This window comes from Echinops telfairi, unplaced genomic scaffold (assembly GCF_000313985.2).
Source record: "Echinops telfairi isolate 266 unplaced genomic scaffold, ASM31398v2 ScPeMD7_70;HRSCAF=299, whole genome shotgun sequence".
Lineage (NCBI taxonomy): Eukaryota > Metazoa > Chordata > Mammalia > Afrosoricida > Tenrecidae > Echinops > Echinops telfairi.
The window spans coordinates 28792757-28815294 of NW_022103968.1; the positions used below are offsets into that span (position 1 = coordinate 28792757).

At 47.4% G+C, this 22538-nt stretch overlaps 1 protein-coding gene across 1 annotated transcript in view; it reads right to left on the minus strand.

Moving 5' to 3' along the window:
* LOC101650213 (cytochrome P450 2C23-like) overlaps positions 1-22538 on the minus strand; it is a 44973-nt gene that overhangs the window by 13363 nt on the left and 9072 nt on the right. The window contains exons 3-7 of the mRNA XM_013004208.2: positions 8189-8338; positions 6242-6402; positions 5519-5695; positions 5040-5181; positions 3752-3939 (exon numbers count right to left, since the gene is read on the minus strand). Coding sequence (XP_012859662.1) covers positions 3752-3939; positions 5040-5181; positions 5519-5695; positions 6242-6402; positions 8189-8338 — 818 coding nt within the window. The remainder of the gene's footprint in view (positions 1-3751; positions 3940-5039; positions 5182-5518; positions 5696-6241; positions 6403-8188; positions 8339-22538) is intronic.

The window sequence follows — 22538 nt, forward strand, 5'->3', positions numbered from 1 at the left end:
AAGATATAGTGTCTGGGGTCTTAAAGGCTTGAAGGTAAACAAGCAGCCATCTAGCTCAGAAGCAACAAAGCCCACAGGGAAGCAGCACACCAGCCTGTGTGATCACGAGGTGTTGAAGTGATCAGGTATCAGGCATCAAAGAACAAAAAAATCATTGTGAATGAGAGGAAGTGCAGATTGGGGATGAAAAGCCCATCTGTAGGCAACTGGACACCCCCTGACAGAAGGGTGGCAGGGAGGAGATAAGCCAGTCAGGGTGCAGCGTAGCAACAATGAAACATATACTTTCCTAGTTCTTAAATCCTCCCTTACCCTCGCCCCCACAATCATGATCCCAACTCTACCTTACAAATCAGGCTAGACCAGAGGAACTGGAAACACAGGGAATCCAGGATAGCTGATCCCTTTAGAACCAGTGGTGAGAATGGTGATACTGGGAGGGTGGAAGGAAGGTTGGGTAGAAAGGGGGAACTGATTACAAAGATCTACATATAGCACTCTCCCTGGGGGACATATAACAGAAAAGTGGGTGAAGGGAGCTGTCAGACAGTGTAAGATATGACAAAATAATGATTTATAAATTATCAAGGATTTATGAGGGAGTGGGGAGGGGGAAAATGAGGAGCTGATACCAAGGGCTCAAGTAGAAATCAAATGTTTGGAGAATGTGAGGGCAACAAATGTGTAAATGTGCTTGACACAATGGATGTATGGCTTGTGATAAGAATTGAATGAGCCCCCAATAAAATGATTTTTTAAAATTTCCCTCATTAAAGATGACACAATTTACACATTTTGTTTCATGTCATTCAATGCAATCCCCTCATTTGCACACACTTAAAAGCCATTGTAATTCTTTCACTCAAATTTTCACGTTCTGTCCTTTGCACTTTCAGTGTTGGGGTTGGGTTTTGCTCATGCCAACGGTGCCTGGGTCGCCATGAGCTGGCAGCAGCTTGGTGGCACACAGCAGCAGCTTGAGATGCTGCTCGGGTTTCCCTGTACCGAGTCCTTGGCTCTTGTGCACGAAGCAGCATTTCCCCTCAATTTGCCAGTTATCTTTTGACCTTGTGCTTTGGGTAGATTTTTTTCCTCTTATGTGCATGTAATTAAATTGATCAGTTCTTAAATTTGTAGTCTCTTGTCCACTCCCACCTCTGGCCCCCTTTGGTCAATGTCAGGAAGGCTTTTGTCTTCTGAAAATCTCAACAACAACAACAACACAATGTATTTCCCTTTAACTTAGTAAGTATAGTTTGAGATTCAATGTGTGCACATCTGAGCCACCGAGAATAAATGTGCCTGTAAGCTATGAAGAGGGGTCTGTCCCTATGTGAAACCTGTGAGAGCCAGCACTCCGTGGGGGGTGGGGGTTGCTTGTGTTTTCAGGTGTTAGAAGTTTTCAGTCTTTCCCAGGGTGCACTTGAACACTTCTATTTGCTTGAGTGGAAAATATTCTTCATTTTCCTTTTCTTACAATTTTCTCCCTCGCGCATGTCCTGGCTTTCATAGGCTTCCCTGTATTTATTTCCAACTCCACTGGGAGTTTGCCACTATCTATTAAGTAATCAGAGTCCCAGCAAGGTGTAAGCAGTGACAACAGTGGGCTCTTGAATGAAGCCTGGAGTCTGCCCCCTGGTACCTCAGAAGAAAGGACTGGTGCTCAGCTTCAAAAGATACCAGCCAAGTGGGGTGGACTTGAGGGTAACTGCTTTGGTTCTTACCGAATAATTCAGATTTCCCCTCTCGGTTAAGAGGAAAAAAAGACATCTTGATCATGTGCTAAGATTCCATGTGCATGTAGCTTTGTTTCTTAGGGCCGTCATCATATGTCTGTCCAAGAAGCTGTATGTCACTGCCTTAATTTGACTATGACTTTAGAGGATGTTTCAATGTTTGGAAGGAACTGACCCTGAGATTCTTTATTTTTTAATGTTTCATATCAGATTTGGGATCTGTTCGTCTAGTACTAAGGAAAAAATATCTGGTTGATATTTGTATTTAGATCTCATTAAATACATAGATTGGCTTACTTATAATGTTTGTTATCTCTTAGTAACAGTTTAAAGTTTTCTTTCTGTAAGTAAATCTTGAGAATCACTTGTTTGTTCCTAAGTGTTTTATCTTCTTTGTTGTTTTCAGCCACGAAAAACTTTCATTATCCTATTTTAAATGATTTTGTATTTTACAGAGAGTAACCATGGGTTTTTTGCAAACATAAATTTGTACCCAGTTATTATAATTAGTTTTGCAATGGCATTTCAGTTCCTCGTCGTATGTTTACCAGGTACTATTTTATCACTTGCAAGTCTGCCACCTTTAAATCGTTTTATGTCTCCTGTTGCTTTCTATTTTCTGGTTCTTGTTGAATAATAGTGGTAATGGATGGCCTTGTCTTATTTCTGGTATTAATGAGAATGGTTATAGTCTTTTATTAATGAAATAATTTGGACTTTTGCTTGAGAGATATGTTTTTTTCTAATTAAATAGCCATTCAACTATTCCTGGTCCAGTGAAGGTTCAAATATCAAGACTGAAGGCTGAACATTATCAAATGTATTTTCTGTACCGACTGGGTCTCACGATGTCGAATCATTATGGTGTTCATGATGCAATATGTAATACCATGCTAACTGGGTAGTGATTTTTAATATGATGCTAGGCCTTAGGTCAAAGAGTCCTGGTGGCAGAGTGGTTATACATTGAGCTGATAACTACCAGGTCGGCAGTTTGAAACTACTAGCCACTCTACAGGAGAAAGGTGAGGCTTTCTAATCCCTTAAAGAGTTGCAGTCTCAGAAAACCACCGGGGCCAATCTACCCTGTCCTGTAGGGCTGCCATGAGTCAGAATAGACTCGATGGCACTGTGCTGTTGCTGTTGTGTTGGGAACCTAAAGTGTTCAAAGGGATCCTTGTTGTTGTAGTGGATATGCGTTGGACTGTGATCCATATGGTCAGCAGTTCGAAACCACTAGCATGTCTGAGGGAGAAAGACTGGGCTTTCGACTCCCATAAACAGTTACAGTCTCAGAAACCCAAGGGGGGGTCGCCTGCAGTCAGCACTGACTCGCTGAGTGAGATGTGTTACAAGACTTCTACACTGACCTTTGGGAGACCGGTGTGTACACTTCCTGTTTTGTAGCATTTTCAGACAGGATTGACATCTTTTATCCCTCCTCTATGTTCAGGAAGAGGTGAGAAGTCATATCCAAGCTCTTACTCACTACACAAGCCTGACTGCTTCCCTTGTACGCACAAAGGCCATGTGCTCTATGCATAGAAACTTCCCGGGGCAGCGCTCCCTCCAATGGTCCTGGGAGAAGAGAGGCGAGGCTGAAGGAGAGGGAGGCTGGGCTCAAGCGGCAGCACATGTCCCATCCTTCCCTGTCCTTGCCTGTCTGTGTGTTGCTTGGTTTTCTAAATCCATCATGAAAGAAGCTCAGATTTCAGTTTCCAAGAGATTCTTATTCACCCAAATCACATTTGATATGAGGGTAGCAAGGAGCCTTGGAACCCCTGGGCCAGCCTCCTCCATTCCACAAAGACAGAGAAGGACCCCCAGAGGTAAGGGGCTGGCCCTGGGCTCACTGGTCACAGTGAGAGCTTTCAAGCTCACACTCCGTAACTCTGGCCTCTGCCCTTCCTGTGACTCAATCACTGGTCTCTCTGCCACCGGAAGGACACGTCTCTCACACACCCTTCCAGGTACCACTGAGTCCCTCCCACCCAGCTTTCCCAGGCACGTCTGACCTTAGGGATGACGTATGTTCTGAATTTCGTGTCCTTGGTCACAGAGTGGGGCAGATTACAAGGAAGGAGGGAGATGAATCTTTGTATCTCGTGCAACACGGCCTCCGTGTAGGGCAGCTTCGTCTTGTCCATCATACAGGGGCTTTGGTTGGGGCCAATCACCCGGTCAATTTCTTCATGCAGTTTGGCTGCAGAGATATGAGTCAAAAATGCCACTCAGGGGTCTGTTCCCTGGAGACCCAGAAAGGCTTTGCCCCGCACCCCAGAGAGGGGCCTGGAGAAGGGTCCCACAGGCAGTTCCTACCCAGCATGCTGCCTTGCTGCTGAGGGAATCTTCACTGTCTAGTTGGCTGCCAATAGAAGCCCCGTGGTGTAGTGTTTACATGTTGGGCTGCTAACTGCAGGGCCAGCAGTTCAAAACCACCAGCCACTCTGTGGGAGAAAGGTGGGGCTTTCTACTCCTGTGAAGAGTTCCTGTCGGAAACTCCCAGGGGCAGTTCTACCCTGCTCTAAGGGCCACTGTGGGTGGGCATCGACTCGGTGGCAGTGAGTTTGGCTGTTTTGGGTTGAGCGTTTTTTGGCTTAATAGGTTTGTTCTCTTGGACAGGTGAGGACCCAAGCGGCAGAGCTTTTGGCTTGTCCCCAGTTCTTGGCAAAGCCCCTGTAGAGAGACAGTGTTGAACCCTCACTCTGGTAGGAGTCCTATCTGTCAGCCGTACACTGTCCTACGTGTTTCAGAGGGCTGGCAGGTCCTGGTTTTTTTTTTAGGTACAACAGGCACTGGCTCCTCGGGGCCTGAGTTCTGAAAGTAATGTTGGAGAAAATCGAATGAACACAAATTCAAAAAGCTTTGAATTTCAAGGTCAATTGGCGCTATAAATCTCGCTTGGGGAGCCAGATCCATTGTCAAGATGGGAAAACATAGGCCTGCAGGTAAAATAATGTGTTAAAAGCCACTGTCAGGTGGTGGCAGGCAGAAAATGAGAAGTGTCCCTCATCTAATTCAGGTTCCTTCTTTGGCTTTGCATCTCATAAATAAGATGTGGAATTCAGAAGCTCCCTCTGTTTCTGAGCTTCATTAAGAGTTGAGTTCTCAAAAGACTCCTCTATCCTATCAACACCATCATGGGATTCTGCTCTATAAAAATAAAACCACAGTGAACGGCCCTTTGCTTGGGGTTCTGCACGGCATCCCAGAGAAAGAGCAGCAGATACCGGCCTGTGTCTCCCCTCCGCTCTCCAGGGCCCTGACCCCATCCTTCCATGGCTCTTAGGGTGTTTGATGTACCTTCCACGGCAGGGTGTTTCATTAGCAGCAGGAGCCCGAATCTCAGGGTGCTACTCGTTGTCTCTGTTCCCCCCACAAACAAATTAGATCCACAAGCTGCCAAGTTCCTCAAGTTAAATTCAGATGCCGGATTGTCTTTCTCCTGAAAGTGGAAGAGTTCATGGCCACATGAGTTAAAGACACTTCGACTCCTTTACTTTGGAGGAGATGGACTGGCTCAGCAGCCACAATCACGGCTTCACAAACCTCAGGATGATGGCACAGAACTAGCCAACACCTTCTGCCACACATCAAGTTGGCATGAGTCAGCGCTGACATGGCGGTCACTAGCAACAACATTATTAGTGACAACAGCATCTGCTGTCGCTATGAGATACCAAAATAATCAAGAATTGCCTACGTGGTGTAGTTATGCTTACGTGTTGTACTTGCACGGAATGAGGAGGTAGGGTACCTGGGGCTGACAGCACAGAGTGTACCTGCTCCATCTTGTTCAAGAAACAATCAATGTAGTCCCGAGGGTGGTTCGGATCGAGGGACTCTTGATGCTCCTTGACTTTCTCCATGATAAAATTTCTCATGTCCTGAGTTCTTCTTAAGAATGCTCTGTGCTCTCCAGGAAGATGTTTTATGAGTGTTGGCCAGAGATTATACAACTGAAAATAAGGTAAAGTGTATATGTGTGTATACCCACACACACATGCGCGCGCACGCGCATGCGCGCGCGCGCGCACACACACACACACACACGAAATTCAGTTTGTGAGAGGAGACCAGCATTTGGAATGGAACGCCTAACCCTCTGAGCTATCTGACCAAGCAGCATCCTTTCCCCAGCTTTCATAAAGAAGAGGGAATCTAAGCCTCCCATGCAACAGAGCAGCCTTTCCCATCTGCTTGCTCGGGTCTCCTTTGCCTGGCCACAGCGGAGAATAGGAGTTTAGGGTCCTTACAAGAACCCTGAGAGCAGAATGTGCTGCCTTCTTTTGTCTGAGTAAACCCATGGTGGGAGGCAGAGGGCAACCTGGCCTCGATGCTGGGCTAAGTGATGCTGACTCATCCATCTGGCCAAGACTGAGGGAAAGTGGCCTGCCCACGTTGGCACTTGGTCCATGGAGTGGGTCAGCACTCCTCACCCCTCACCCTGAAGGCATTCTGAGTCAGGAAGAGAACCCCAAGTGCAGAGACCGTCTCAGCCTCACCTGGATCGATCGAGAGTTGAGGCGCCTGAAATTTTCATTTAGCAAATTCATCAGGTACAGGAACCTCTCATCAGTGTACTGGAAACGCTCGTTGAAGAGGACGGAGCAGATCACATTACACGGAGCACAGGAGAAGATGAAGGAGGGGTCAAAGGGCTGGGCTGGTGGAAGAAAAGAACAGCTCTGACCTGGAGAAAGGGGAGCACCCTGCAGTGTCATTCCAAGCACAAGACCTCTTCTGCTCCGGGGCAGACACAGTCACGGCTATGTACGATTGGACTGCTCCTGAGACAGACCACAGTGCTCCACGAGGACACGTGACGATACACTTCAACTCACAGCGGCTCCACGTGTGTCAGAGCAGGACTGTGACCCGTGGGGAGTGTAATGGCTGACTTTGGGGAGAGTTTTCAGGCCTTTAGTTCGTAGGCGAGCACATTAAGCACCTGCACCACCTAGGACTTCATGATCTACTAACAGCAGCCGTCATGTGATGCAGTGTTTACCACAGGCTGGGTCTTATGTAGCAGCCCTGGCAATGTGGCGGGCTGCTGTCTGTAAGCCCCGAAGTTCAAATCCACCAGTCCGCACCATGGGAGAAAGATGGGCTTTTTACTCTCGGAAAAACAGTAACAGACTCAGAAACCACAGGGGCCGTTCTCCCCTGTCCTACAGAGGCGCTGTAAGTGACATTGGGGTGAAGGCGGTGAACTTTGGAGTATTATGGACACGTGTTCTATTATTCAGTCCTCGTCCTGAGGTTTGACTTGTAGCCCTATTTTTTTAGGGTGAGGAAAATGTCCTAGCGGAGCTAAGTTCCATGTCTGAATGTCTGGACTCGTGGTGCGCAGGGAGCCCTGGGCACACAGTGTATAAAGCTGGAGGTTGCTAACCAAGAGGTGGGTAGTGAGGACACCCACCAGCCTCTCCCTAGAGGGAGCTGTGCGGTCGGCTTCCATCCAGAGTGACATCCTGGAGACGCTGTGGAACAGTGATGCTCTGTCCCCCAGGCAGCTGTGCGGTGGAATGGCCTCTCCAGGGGTGGGACTGGGTTTGGTTTGGTAAGAGCCCCATTGGGACATCAACCAAGACAAAGGGATACCAGAGTCCCGACTCATTATCTGCCCCACTCCTTTCTCCTCACTAACTCCCTGCATCAGAGCAGATCCTGGCCTGGGACACTCAATGGTGCCGCCGATTCTGACTCGGCCAGCATAGAACCGCCCCTGCGGGTCTCCAAGACTGGATCTTTCCTGGAGTAGAAAGAGGCGGCTTTCTCCTGAGGAGCAGCTGGTGGTTTCAAACTGCTGACTTTGCTCGTTAGCAGCTGTGGTTGATATATAATCGTTTGTCAATTTGAGGATTAGGAGTGTAGGGGTGGAGTCCAGTTTATCAATCAGATCATAGCCAATGAGGCCTCTGTGTGGGCATGGCCTTCTCCTGCCAATTCTGGGAAATCCAGTTTTTCCTCCTTGGAGGCAGGAAAGACTCTCTCACTGCTTCACACCCTGGGAGACATAGCACCTGACAAGACACATGAACCCACCATGGTGTAGCCCAGGGTATTGGAGAAGCCATGCAGAGACCCCTGCCAGAGCTGAGATGTTTCCATTGACACTGGTCCAAAGACGTTCTACCCTCTCGCCTGTCATTGCATGTGTTTCGTGAGTCTGAAGAGGACTTTATATAGATTGGTATGGGACATATGGGATAATATCAGACTTAGGGTTTTGATCTGGACTGGGCTGGGCTGTTTTCTCAATGTTCAGTTGCTCTTGTATATAAATCTCTTTCTTATGTACATGTGAGTATCTCTATGAATGTGTTTCTCTAGTCTACCTGGACTAACACAGCAGACACAGCTCCTAAGTGCCTCCCCGAGGAGGAGCGTGTAGGTCAGTGTGGGGGAACATCCTGGCTCCCAAAGGTCTGCTGAGTGAGACTCACCCTTTGTTTTCCGGAGCTCCTCCACAAGGCACCGGGCTTCCTCCTGGATCCTCTCCTCGATGCTCCTCTTCCCCATTCCAAAGTTCCTCAGGGTCAGGAGGGAGAAGCGCCGCATGTGCTTCCACCTCTCTCCTTGACTGAAAAGGATTCCTAGGGGGAAAGAGCAGAGAACCAGAAAGCACTTTGGGTCCTAGAGCCCGAGTTCCCAAGGGCCCATCTCGTGTGTCTACCTGGGTTCCCCCAGGGCCCTTATCTGGCAATTCAAGGGCAGGTGTGTTCTGTGGTTTGGACCAAGTCTGTGATACAGAAAAGCAAAGCCAAGCTCTGGTCACAACGTGGACGGATGGTAGCATTGGACAGGGGGACCATTGGCATGCGGAGCGCATTCCCACACATGGCTTTGTTCCTTCCATCTGGCTGTGTGAAAGGTCAGTACAAATGGCAGGTGAGCTCACAACACCCCTCCCCCTGGGCTCTGGTTTTACACCTCTTTTCTCTCTCTCTCTCTCTCTCTCTCTCTCTCTCTCTCTCGGAGGATTTGGTTTCACAGGTGATCTGCGATCTTCTCACTAAACTCACCACACGGTTTTGCATCCTCAATTTGCTCCTGGCTCACAATTTTGTCCCTGCCCTATTTCCTTCTTTGAGTTTCTGGCTCTCCTTTCAGACCCATTTCTAAAAGCTTCTCTTGGAAGCCTTCTTGGGACTCTTTTGAAGGAGGGAATCTTCCTTTAACTTTTTTCCTCTATATCTTTTAATGTCTCCGTGCCATTTCTCTTTTCTACCCTGAATTACCATAATTTTTGTCCTGCTGTTGTTTCTCCTCAGAGGTTTTGGTCTCCTGTGGTTAGGTATATGACTCACCTCTCCAAATATTCCCTGGGAATCAGGACCCTTTACCTTGTGCCTAGTTCAACATGTAATGAGTTAAGTATTCATTTTGCATCTACTAAATCAATGAGCATTTAAAAAGTATAGCAATTTTCATAGCAGGCATCACAGAACAAAAAAAATCATATCATTGTGGATGACGGGGAGTGCAGAGTGGAGACCCAATGCTCATCTGTCGACAACTGGACATCCCGTTACAGAAGGGTCTCGGGGAGCCGAGGAACCAGTCAGGGTGCAATATAGCACCAATGAAACATACAACTTTCCTTTAGTTCTTTAATGCTTCCTTCTGCCCACCCCAACATTATCCCAGTTCTACCTTACAAATCTGGATAGACTAGATGATGTACACTGGTACAGATAAGAGCTGGAAACACAGGGAATCCACAACAGATAAACCCCACAGGACCAATAATGAGAGTAGCAATACCAGGAGGATAAGGGAAAGGTGGGGGAGGTAGGGGGCACCGATCACAATGATCTACATTTAACCCCTCCCTTGGAGATGGAAAGCAGAAGAGTGGGTGAGTGGAGACATCAGATGGTGTAAGACATGATAAAATAATAAAAATTATAAATTACCAAGGGTTCATGAGCGAGGGACGGTGGGGGAGGGAGGGGGGAAATGAGGAGCTGATACTGAGGGCTCAAGTTAGAAAGAAAATTTTTGAGAATTATGATGGCAACAAATGTATAAATTGCTTGACACAATGATGTGCATATGGATTGTGATAAGAGTTGTAGGAGCCCCCAATAAAATGATTAAAAATGGTGTCAATTTTCCACACTCCTACATATTTTGGAAATTGAAAGAGTACTTAGTGAAAATGATCAAAACCCTCTTTAACTCATTGATTTCTCTTTGAGGACTTATAGAAAGAAATAGATCTACAAAGGTATAAAGATGGATACTGCAATGCTATCCTTACCAATTTAAGAAAATTGTAAGCGATGCAGACAATAATAATAGGGCAATTATTTGCACAGTTACAGTAAATCAGCATTAAAAAAAATCAAACCCACTGCCCTGAAGTTGGTGCCAGTCCACAGTGAGTCTATAGGACAGAGCAGGACTGCCTCACAGGGCTTCCCAGGCTGTGTCTGTGGGCGGAAGCAGACCACCACATCGTCCGCCCTCAGACAAGCTGGTGGGGTCAAACCGTCCACCTTCCAGTTAATAGGCAAGTGCCATTGAACCACCAGGGCTCCTCAGTCAACACTTTCAAAACCTTTTGAATTGATTCTGACTCCTGGCGACTCTACAGAGCAGAGCAGAGCTGCTGCCCAGGGTTTCCAAGGCTGTAATGCTCATGGGCGTAAACGGACTCATCTGTCTACCATGGATCGACTTGTGGGTTTGAACCACCAACCTACCAATTGACAACACAGTGCTCAGCCCCTGGTACACCCAGGGCTCCCCCACATCAGCATTAGTCATCAACAAACTAAGCAGCCGGTAAAATGATGATTCTGAAAACGGTGTAGAAATATACAAAATGACAGGCGTATCCTAAAAGAGATCAGTTTGCACACATTTCGGTGTACTAGGACTACAGCTGTGTAAGATGTATGGCAACATGGGAAGATGATACATACATAGAGCTGTGTGCAGTGTGTTGTAGCAGAATACTTAATGCTTGTGGCCTCTACACTTAGACAGTGCATTCAAATCTCTGCTCCCAGACTTTCTATGATGGGCAACTCTGTTTATTCCTGTTGCCTCAGCTTCTGCATCTGTGTGGAAATTAAAAGGAGTATATTCTTCATGGGACCACTGCATTGACTATATACAATAATGTCTATAAAACATTCTATTACGTATCTGGCATATAAAAATACTCAATGAATGTTAATGGTATAATCATAGCTATTGTTATTGTGATGTTTAGGGGTAGTTTTTACAAAAAATATAACAAGCATTTTGTTATATTCAGAAATTCTGTGGGTCAGTAATTTGGCCAGGGCTCAGCTGGGATGGTTAATCTCTCCTGCACACGGTCCAGAGCCTACCTTGGGAAGCTTACGGTTATGTGACAGCTTGGTTGGGCCATGATTCTCTAGTTTGGGAGTCATGAGACAGCTTGACAGTTATCACTCCATGATGTAACCATCTCCAGGATAAGATTTGCTATGAACTGCCAATCAGTTGACATGGAGTTTCCTCAGTAGGGTGGCCTGCATCCAACATGAGGGGACACTTAAAAGTTAATGGAAAAGTGGAATTAAAAGCATGGAATTTCCCCACCAACGTGTGAAGTCCCTTCCTATATGTGAACTCTGGCAAAGTCCACCAGCCTTTTGCTCGATCTAAATCCGCATCTGGCCCATCATCTGACAGCTGGGTTTTGAGACTTGAGACGGTGGCTGATTGTATTGCCCACCAATGTCGGGGCGGATCCGCCTCGAAGGCCCATGAGCCAGCAGCCTGCTGCCTGACCTGCCGATCTAGGTTCATGCACTCGTTGCAGAGACAGGTTCACGCAGGCTTTCTTTGCAGTAAACCTGTGCATCCCTGAACCGGGACTCCAGCTGCGATGCCTTTTTATTTACCCTGTGACACATAGTATGTACATATAGCATCAGTTTCTTAGTTACATGAGTGCGTGTCCAGAGCCTTGGTGGCTTAATAGTTACACATTGGGCTGTTAAGCACAAGGTCAGCAGTTTGAAATTCCCAGCCACTCCTTGGGCAAAAGACAAAATGTTCTACTCTTGAAAATATTTAGTCTTGGAAACCCACAGGGGCAGTTCTACCTTGTCGATGTGAGTTGGAATTGAGAGAGAGAGAGAGAGAGAGACTAGTTTTGCTCCTCTAGAGAACTGATCCTAAGACAAAAGGCTTGCTTGAATAGCTGGGAGTGATTTGATTGGCTGGAAGGTAGAAACATCGGGAAACGCGTCTGGCACTGGGATTGTTATGACTCAAAGCCTGGGCCCAGCTGAGGCAGTTGATTGGATCATCTCCACGTGGCCTCTCCTGTGACTTGGGGCTCCCCACACCAGGACAGCTGGGTTCCAAGCAAGAGTATCTGGAAAACGTGGCAGCTTCTGTGAGCTCTCTTGGAAAGTTCACTCTCTAAGCCAGTGGTTCTCATCCTTCGTTATGCCACGACCCTTTTATACAGTTCCTCTGTTATGGTGACCCTCAACCATAAAATTATTTTCATTTCTACTTCATAACTGTAATTTTCCTATTGTTATGAATTGGGCAACCTCTGTAAATGGGTCCTTTGAGCCCCAAGGGGTCACGACCCACAGGTCGAGAACTGCTGATCTAGATGCACCCTTGTGGGTTGCCAAGTGAATGCAGTCCAAGCCACATGGACAGGCTACATGTCGTCCTTCCCATTGACAGCCTCAGCTGAGCTCAGCCCTTGGGTCAGCCCAGGCCAGAAGCCAGACTTGTCAGTTGAGAAGCCTGCACATGGCTTCGGCCCTCAGTAGTCTGAATCACACTCAGCTGTTCAATTTGGGAAGAGTGTGAGCAGAGAAAGGCGATTTCCCCTGATGGAATTCCCAACCCATAGAATGTGGGAGCACAGCACAATGGTTGCTGAGGAAGACCACGGAGTCTGGGAGGGGTCGTAATGAAACGATGGATCTGAGCACATTCTCCTCGGTTTTATGTCACACAGTGTTCGGAATCCGTACTTCCTCTGTGAAAAGGCATTTCACAGTTAGGGACTGCTCTGTTCCCCACCTGATTCTCCATAGGCCTGAGCGCTTTCAGGGCAGCGCCCCCACACCCCAGTGCTTTATGTGAGTGCACGGGTGGGTTGTCACTTACATCACGTGGTGTTCACACTCCTTTAGATTTCCTCATGTTGTGTTGTTCTACGGAGCCATCGAGTCAGTTCTGATTCACGGTGACCCTGCATACAACAGAACAGAGACCCTCTCCCCGTCCCGGTCCTGCGCCATCCTCACAGTGGTTCTTCTGTTTGAGCCCAGTGTTGCAGCCGCTGGGTCAATGCGTCTTGGGGAGGGTCTACCTCCTTCTCACTGCCTCTCTCCTTTCCAAGCATGATGTCCTTCTCCAGGGACTGGTCTCTCCTGAGAACATGTCCGAAGCACATGGGATAAGTCTCATCATCCTTGCCTCTTAGAAATCTTCTGGCTGTTCTTACCCCAAACCTACGTGACTCTGCTTTGGGCAGTCCAGAGCGCTTCATGCTCCTCATCCGCACATCGCTCAAACGCATCCATCTGTTTGGTCCTCCTCATCCCAGGTCCAACTTACTCGTGTGTATGATGTCAACGATCTGCACAATTTATTTTTAAATAGATTGCCTCAGTGCTTTCCAACAAGGTTGTTGTATTGGCACTCCTTGTGTAAGGATTGTATGTCTCTTTATATTTTTTTCTTTTAAAAATAATTTTATTGGGGGCTCATTCAACTCTTATCATAATCCATCCATCCATTGTGTCAAGCACATTTGTACATTTGTTGCCACCATCATTTTGAAAACATTTTCTTTCTACTTGAGCCCTTGGTATCAGCTCCTCTTTTTCTCCCCTCCCTCCCAAAACCTCCCTCCCTCCCAAACCCTTGATAGTTTAAAATTATGATTATTTTGTCATGTCTCCCTTCACTCACTTTTCTGTTGTCTGTCCCCCAAGGAGTAGGTTATACGTAGTTCCTTGTGATCGGTTCCTCCTTCCTATCTCACCTCTCCACCCTCCCAGTATCGCCACTCTCACCACTGGTCCTGAGAGGTTCATCTGCCCTGGATTCCCTGTGTTTCCAGTTCTTATCTGTACCAGTGTACATCCTCTGGTCTAGCTGGATTTGTAAGGTAGAATTGGGATCATGATAGTGGGGAGTGGGTCTGGAGGAAGCATTTAAGAACTAGAAGAAAGTTGTGTTTCATCGTTGCTACCCTGCACCCTGACTAGCTCACCTCCTCCCTGCCAACCCTTCTGTAAGGGAATGTCCAGTTGCCTACAGATGGGCTTTGGGTCTCCATTCCACTCTGCACACCCCTCATTCACAATGATATGATTTTTTATTCTTTGATGCCTGATACCTTATCCCATCGACACCTTGTGATCACACAGGCTTGTGTGCTTCTTCCATGTGGGCTCTGTTGCTTCTCAGCTAGATGGCCACTTGTTTATCTTCAAGTCTTTAAGACCCCAGATGGTATCTCTTTTGATAACTGGGCACCATGAGCTTTCTTCACCATAATTGCTTGTGCACTCATTTTGTCTGCAACGACCGTGTCTGGAAGGTGAGCATCATGGAATGCAAGTTTAATAGAACAAAGTGTTCTTGCATTGAGGGAATACTTGAGTAGAGGTCCAATGTCCATCTGCTACCTTAATACTAAACCTATAAATATATGCACAAACATCTGTTTCCCCATCATCATCATATATAAATATATTTTCGATGTTTGGGCTGGGCCCGGACCATGGAGCCCCTTCCCCTAGCCTCTCAGAAAGACAGGTGATCTTCTGAACTTTGCAGTCCCTGCCTCCAGCATTCCAAGGAGCTTATCTCTCAGGGCAGGGCTCACCCAGCCCCTTCCCCCAGCATTCCTGACTGAAGCATGAAGCAAGTTTGCAAAAACAAGATGATTTACTCACAGGCCCCATCCTGGCTCAAATCCTGCAGCTACTACACTTAAAAACTCCCTTCCCCTTCTTAGTACATGTGTCCTATCTCAAGCCCTTTATACATCCCACCACCTTACTGTCTGGTGCGATTTCCTTAACCTAGTTCGTTAGGTTATGGACTTCGCCCAGGAGTTCTTTCCCTGCCTCATTAAAGCCTTTCTTAACTCCACAGTCTTGGCTGAATCCTGTCTCTGTGCTGCGCCTCCGTTTTTCACCTCTCATCTTGGTGCCAAAGCCCAGAATCGGCAGGAATGGTCTCTGTGCCACCCGGCCTCCCTCTGGAAGGTGCACAGCCCTATCTTCCACTTCTACAGACCTCTGAAGCCTGTCTGAACAAGCAATTTCTGGTCAGTATCTCTCTGTGTATGTCCATTCTGTCTCCTTTGTTTGTCTTATTTGTCTTTCTGGACACTGAGGACGAGCAAACTCATATGGGAACTTAGGTCCTTGAGTTTTTTTGGATCTGATGCAGGGGTTTATTCTGCTACCCTCGTACTAAGAGGAGCTGGAAATAACCGCCTTTCCCCGAACGATCAGGTTAGTTTCTCTTGTCTACCTTTTCTCTGTGTCTATCTTCTCTCTCACGTGGCCTCCAGCCCTTTGTCTCTGTGTTTACTTCCTGAGATTCCTGCCGCTGACAGTACTGCTGGCACCGGGCCTGGCAGTCATACACCTTCCGACTGGACTGGAGCACAGAGGGTGAGTCTGAGCTCCGTCTATCTATTTGTGTGCTTGTACTTGCAGCTTTGCTCCCAGAACTACTCAAACTTCTCTAAAATCTACTTCCTCCTTTGCTCACACTGAACAAAGGCTTCTGACCACCCTCCATTTTTTTCTGGCCACAAGGTCAGGCCCCTCCCCATCCTTAACTCCCTGTGGTTTATCTCACTGGTCCAAAGTCCCTGTCTGCTGGGTAAAGCTGCAGGCCTGCGTCAGGGAACCTTCCTGTTCCGGAGAGTCCAGGATTCTCCCCTGGGGCCCTAACTCTGACTAGGACGCCTCTCAGGGTTACCGGGCCACTTCCTGACTGATAGGTGGGGACGGTCCTTCTCCTCTGCCCATACCCCTTGAAGTTTGAGACAACATGGGAAGTGCTCTCTCTAAGCCTCTTAAGGACAGTCCTTTGGGATGCTTGCTGGCCAATCTCACCAAGCATCTAGTCTTTTTCTGTAATGAAGTGTGGCCACAATACCAATTAGATAATGGGTATCACTGGCCAGAAAATGGTGCTTTCAATTTTAACATTCTCCACGACCTCTACAATTTTTCTCAATAAACTCACAAGTGGTCAGAAGTCCCATATGTTCAGACCTTTTTCTTTCTTTGCTCCCATCCGTCTCTACTGCCTGTCACCCCGCTCAAGTTCTCTTTGCCAAACGCTCTCTTAATCAGGCCCCTGACAGTCCTCCTCCTCATCTTTCTCTGAACCCCCTGACTCCTTGTCCGCACCCCCAGTAAAACCTCCTCCATATTCCGGGTGCCCATGACTACCACCTCCCTCTGCTACCTCCCTCTGCTACCCACCAGAAGCTGAGGCGGCTGCACCCCCGACACCTCTGCCCTCCCCGCAGCCAAACCCCTCAATCTCCCTAGAGTCTCTCTCTCTCTCTCCCCCTTTCCTGGCTCCCTCCCTACTCAACCTCCTCTGAGTGACACCCGAGCCCTCCCAAACTCTACAATTGCCACCCCCTGTCTCCCATTGCTAGCTACACCTGTTCCCACCATACCCTTGTCTGTCCCCTCCACAAGATTGCGGGGGCAGAAAAGCCAGTCAGGGTCCATACACTGTTCTCCCCAGTGGAACTCTCCCAGATAAAAAGGCGGGTAAGTGTTTTCTCACAAAACCCTATCACCTTTATTAAAGAGTTCCAATTCCTTACTCAGGCTTAGGACCTAGGACATGATATTTAAACTTTAAAAAGCTGAGGATGGCCCTCAGACCCCAGAATTTAAAGGTTTTAATGCCCCAGAGGAGCAGACTGAGGTAGTTTATGAATCCCGAGCCCACCAAGGGGCAAGCTGGCAAGCCCAAGTCTTGATTGCTGCCCTGATGCCAGCTAGAGAGAGGGGTCAGAAGACATCAGGAAGCAACAACTCTAACCATGCCTCTAACCGGCCACTGCCAGGACCTAGCTTTAATTGTGGCCAGGAGGGACACGGGATAAGCATTGCCCACAGCCCCGACTACCAAGTAAACCTTGCCCGGTGTGCTGTCAGCAGGGCATTGGAGGAGTGCCTACTCCTCAGTGCCTAGCTGTGCAGGGGCTGTCCCTCCAACCCCGACCCACCATTAGCACTGCTGTGCCTGGCCACCAAAGACTATTGCAGACGCCCTGATCAGTGGCCCCGGTGACCCTCACTGAGCCTCGGGTATCAATCAAGGTAGTGGGTATACCAGTTTCCTTTTTGGTGGACACAGGTAACAATCAAGGTAGTGGGTAAACCAGATTCCTTTTTGGTGGACACAGGTAACAGTCAAGGTAGTGAGTAAACCAGTTTCCTTTTTGGTGGACACAGGTAACAGTCAAGGCAGTGGGTAAACCAGTTTCTTTTTTGGTGGACACAGGTAACATCAAGGTAGTGGGTAAACCAGTTTCCTTTTTGGTGGACACAGGAGCTGCTTTCTCCGTCCACCCTTCCTTCTCAGGCCCCACCTCTCCTTCCCCAGTCATGGTTGTAGGTAGACGGCAAGCCCTCAAAACCCCTACTAACCCATCCTTTGTTTCTAGATATAAAAAAACTCCCCTCTGTCTCACTTCTTTTTTATTAATGCCCTCATGTCCTGCACTGTTACTAGGTAGAGATCTCCTTTCCAAGTTGGGAGTTAGTCTTCAGTGGAGCTGTTTGCTACCCACTTCTTCCTCCCCAACTTCCTTTTGCTAATGCTTTCCACCACCAAACCTCTGTCTGCACCCTCCTCCAACCCACTGCCACACTATGTAAACCGGGAAGTGTGGAACACTTCCCAACCTGTTGTTGCAAGACATCACCAACCTGTTTTTATTTGCCTTAAAGATCCATCCACCTTCCCTACTTGCTCCCAGTTTCCAATCTCCCTCACTCACCCTAAAGGCCTGAAGCCTATCATTCAACGCCTCCTCACTAACCAACTCATTGTACTTGCAACACCACTACCTTGCCTGTCAAGAAGGCAGAGGGGTCCTACCGCCTAGTACAGGACTTGTGTCTTATCAGTGAAGCCATAGTCCCCATCCACCCCATAGTCCCTAACATATACACTCTTCTGTCCCGCATTCCATCTAATACAACCCATTTTACCTACTCGATCTAAAAGATGCTTTCTTTACAATTCCCCTGAACCATGCTGCCAGTTTCTGTTTGCCTTCATTTGGGAGGACCCAGACACTGTAACTGCTTCTCAGGACACGTGGTCTGTTTTACCTCAGGGCTACTACAACTCCCCCCACTTGTTTGGCCAAGCATTAACCATTGACCTCTTACACTGTCCTCTCTGCCATCCACCTTGCTACAGTATGTAGATGACCTGCTGCTATGCAGCCCATCCAAATCCAGTTCACTGGAACACACAGCCCAACTCTTAAACTTCTTAGCTTCTAAAGGCTATTGAGTGTTACGAGCTAAAGCCCGGCTCTCTCACACAACCATTACCTACTTAGCCCTACAACTCCCTCCCACCACCCCGGAACTCACAATAGACCAGCGCCAAGTGGTGAGAGAGCTCTGAGCTCCAGAAACCACAGACCAAATGTGTTCCTACTTAGGCTTTGTAGGATTTTTCAGACACTGGATTCCTAACTTCACTTTGTTAGCTAAACCACTATATGTAGCTGATAAGGTCACTCCTGTTGGTCCTTTACACTCTCCCCAGTTAGTCAAAGCAGCCTTTAACAAACTCTAACATACTCTCCTTCACTCCCCACCTTACATCTACCAAACCTTTTTTCTGCTTTACACAAACGAAAAACAAGTTGTGTAGCAGTTGGAGTCCTAACTCAGACCCCGGGACCCACTCTATCCCCTGTAGCTTATCTGTACAAACAGCTAGATATGACAGTAAGAGGCTGGCAACTGTGCCTCCGGGCCTTGGTGGCAGATGCCACCCTTACCAAAGAAGCCCTAAAGCTAACATTGGGAGAGCCTATGCAGATGTTATCCACCCACAGGCCGCAGGACCTCCTCTCACATCGAATCCTGTCTCTGCTGTCTCCAAGCTGCTTACAAGAAATCCAACTCATGTTTATTGAGAACCTGAGAACATGTTTATTGGGAACCCTGTGCCAGGCTCCCTCGTTAAACCCAGCAACTCTTGCCTCAGCTCCCAGACTTGAAAGAATCTAGCAGTCACTCCTGCCCACAAGTGATTGAAGAACTAGCACAACCCTGACCTAAACTCTCAGATCAACCCTATCCTAATCCATATCTAACTTTGTTTGATGATGGAAGCTCTGTTGTAGACACCCAAGGGCAACAACAAGCCCCCTATGCTGTTTTCTCACTTGACCAGGTCTGGGAAGCTGCACGTCTCCCAGTCAGGACCACCTCTCAAAAAGGCAGAACTCATTGCTCTCACTCGAGCTCGCCACTTAGCTACAAGAAAAACAGCTAATATATATTCAGACTCTAAGTATGTGTTCCTCATAGCTCACTGTCACGCCACCATTTTTGGAAAGAAAAGGGATTTCTTACAACCATTGTAAGCAGTAAGTTAATAGCTAATCTCTTACAGGCTCTTCAGCTACCAACAAAAGTAGCTATTATCCATTGCAGAGGACACCAGACTGATAACTCACTTGTCATACATGGCAACAACAAAGCAGACACTACTGTAAAGAACCTCACTACCAAACCTGCTAACCCAGCTCCAATTCTCTACTGTACCATCCCTGAGGTACAATCCTCTTACACATGCTAAGAAGAAGCCACCCTAACCCAGAAGGGGGGACAGAAAAACCCTGAAGGGTGGATAGTTCTTCACAGTCAAATAACACTACCAACACAGCAAGCTGAACACCTCTACACCCAATATATTCCTTTCTACACATAGGACCTCGTGCCCTTCTCAGAATGAGTGGAAGCCTTCACAGGATGGTGGAAGCCTTCCCCACCAAACGGGAGACAGCAGACACAGTCACAGTCATTTTACTAACCCAAATCATTCCCAGGTTTGGCCTCCCCAACTCCTTAAATCTTATAACAGTCCCTGCCTCATATCCCAAATCACACAACAAGTCTCACTCTCCCTAAACATTAAGTGGCCCTTACACATGCCATACAGGCCTCAATCCTCTGCACAATTGAAAAAATGAATGGAATTATAAAAAAATCATCGGTCTAAACTGTCCCTAGAACGTCACTGCTCATGAGTGGACCTACTCCCCCTCTTCTTAATTTGAATTAAATCCAGCCTTCGCTCCCCTTCCTTTCTAAGCCCGTTTGAACTTCTATGTGGCAAGCCCTTTCTTATCAACCACAATGTACCAATCCAAACACCACCACTAGCAAACTATTTACCTTTTCTTTCTCTTTTAAGGAAACTGCTCCAGGAGCATGCTGACAGGTATCTGCCAACTCCTGATCCTACACGACCCGACTTGCCAGTGATCAGTCCAGGAGACTCTGTCCTGCTGAAAGAACATCACCCGCAGGCTTTGCAGCCTAAGTGGACAGGGCCATACACAATCATCCTCACCACCCCCAGGGCTGTCAGAGTCCTCGGTGGCCCTAACTGGCATCACCTCACCAGAGTGAAGCTAGCCCCCGACACAAATCATGCCCGGTATTCAACCCAAGTTGTGGGGCCTACTACCCTATACTTTACTAAGGTGCCTTCTGTTTCCCATACCTAACTCCACCTGTGCCTTGTGGTATAAACAAAGAATTACCTTTCCCGTGGCCATCTTCTACCCTACCACGCCCAGTGTCTTATGTGTGGCAATTTGTTGTTTGAGAAACCTATCAAGGCAAAACTCATGTTGTCAGCAAAGCACACCGTGGCCTGAGTGGATGTCAAGGAACAGTCTGCATCCCATTTAACTGGACTGGTTTCTCCTCCGTAGTAGCAAGTACAGTCGGGTACAACTTTGCAAGAAAAGCAGACCCTCTAAAGCTCTGCTTTGTTTAGGACCAGGTCAAAGACTCCTGTAGACAGTGGTCTAACCAGTACAAGGGGTATCCTTACTGGTCTTGCAAATACCACTTAGACTTTTTCCATTCTAATATCTTCACCACCAATAAGCGAGGAAAGTATAAACTCTATATCTCAGATCCCTTGGACTCAATATGGGAAAAAGGTGTTGAGGGAGGTCTGTGATACTACCGCTGAGGCAAAAAACCCATAGTCATCCTAAACATCCAAAGACAATATATCCAAGTTTCTCCCTCACCCAAGAAGCTTGATGAAGAAATATGAAACAGCAAACTTAATCTATTAACCCAAATAACAAAAAAAGACAATAAACCTCACCCTTTCAAGTGGGTGAAACTGATCTAGGAAGCAGCCCTCTTATTAAATGCTTCTGGGACAGAAAACTCATCCTGTTTTCTCTGTGCTTCCCTCCAAGGTCCATTGTTGGCAACTGTTCCAATAAACTCCCTCCCCCTCTGGTAATATTAGCAACCCCTGTCCCGCTCCCATTCCTAATATACCATTATTTGTCCCAGAAGGCCAGATTAATGTCATCTACCCCCTGTGCTACTTACCATCCATAGCACAGACCCACAGCATACCTAGTTGCAACCGTACCCAAGAGGTTACAGGCTCACTGGAAGCTCCACTAGGAGCCCATTTCTGGTGAAATGGAACCCTCACAAAGTGTCTCAATGCCTCGCACTACTCCCTTTGCCTCCCAGTCACTGTAGTCCCACAACTTATGATGTACGGACAAGCTGAATTCCAGTGGCTGTGGAAACTACCCACTCGTTCTAACCCTTGAATCAAACAAGCAGTATTTTTGCCAGTGGCTCAGTTTTGCTTCCTCCTTAGCTGCAGCCATGTCAGAAGGAGCAATAGGACAAACTATTATTCAAGCTCAGACCTTTAATGACAAAATACAATTTGCTGTGGATTCCACTTCTAACCCTCTTCTCTCCCTCCAAAGGCAGCTAACATCCTTAGCATAAGTCACCCTACAAAGTCGCCGAGCCCTCGACTTACTAACAGTAGATAAGGGAGGGACATGCATGTTCTTAAATGAAGAATGTTGTTACTATATTAATGAATCAGGTATAGTTCAGCAAAACATTAAAGTACTCCACACCATGGCTGATGAAATTTAAAAATCAGTGGGATACTACCAGCCCTTCCTCATGGTTTCAGAATCCTGTTATGACCTGGCTTATGCCCCTGATTGGGCCCCTAATAATAATATGTCTACTTTTACTTTTAGCTCCCTGTGTGTTTAAATTTTTGCCAGAATGGATGAAAGACATCTCCAATCTAGCCATTAACCAGCTCCCACTTCATCCCTACAGTCCGCTGCCAACTGACCCAAACCTTAAACTTGCCGACTTTTACACCCTTCCCTTGTCGCCCTATCTCAGCAGGACGTAGTTAAAGACGAAACTTAGTGTCCCTAATCACAAAGAGTCTGTGATGTTTGGATCCAGTCCGTACCATGCAGCCCCTTCCCCCAACCTCTCAGAAAGATGGGTAATCTGCTGGACTTTGCAATCCCTGCCTCCAGCATTCCAAGGAGCTTATCTCTCTGGGCAGGGCTCAACCAGCCCCTTCCCCCAGCATTCCTGACTGAAGCATGAAGCAAGTTTGCAAAAACAAGATGATTTGCTCACAGGCCCTATCCTGGCTCAAATCCTGCAGCTACAGCACCAAAAAACTCCCTTCCCCTTCTCAGTAAATACG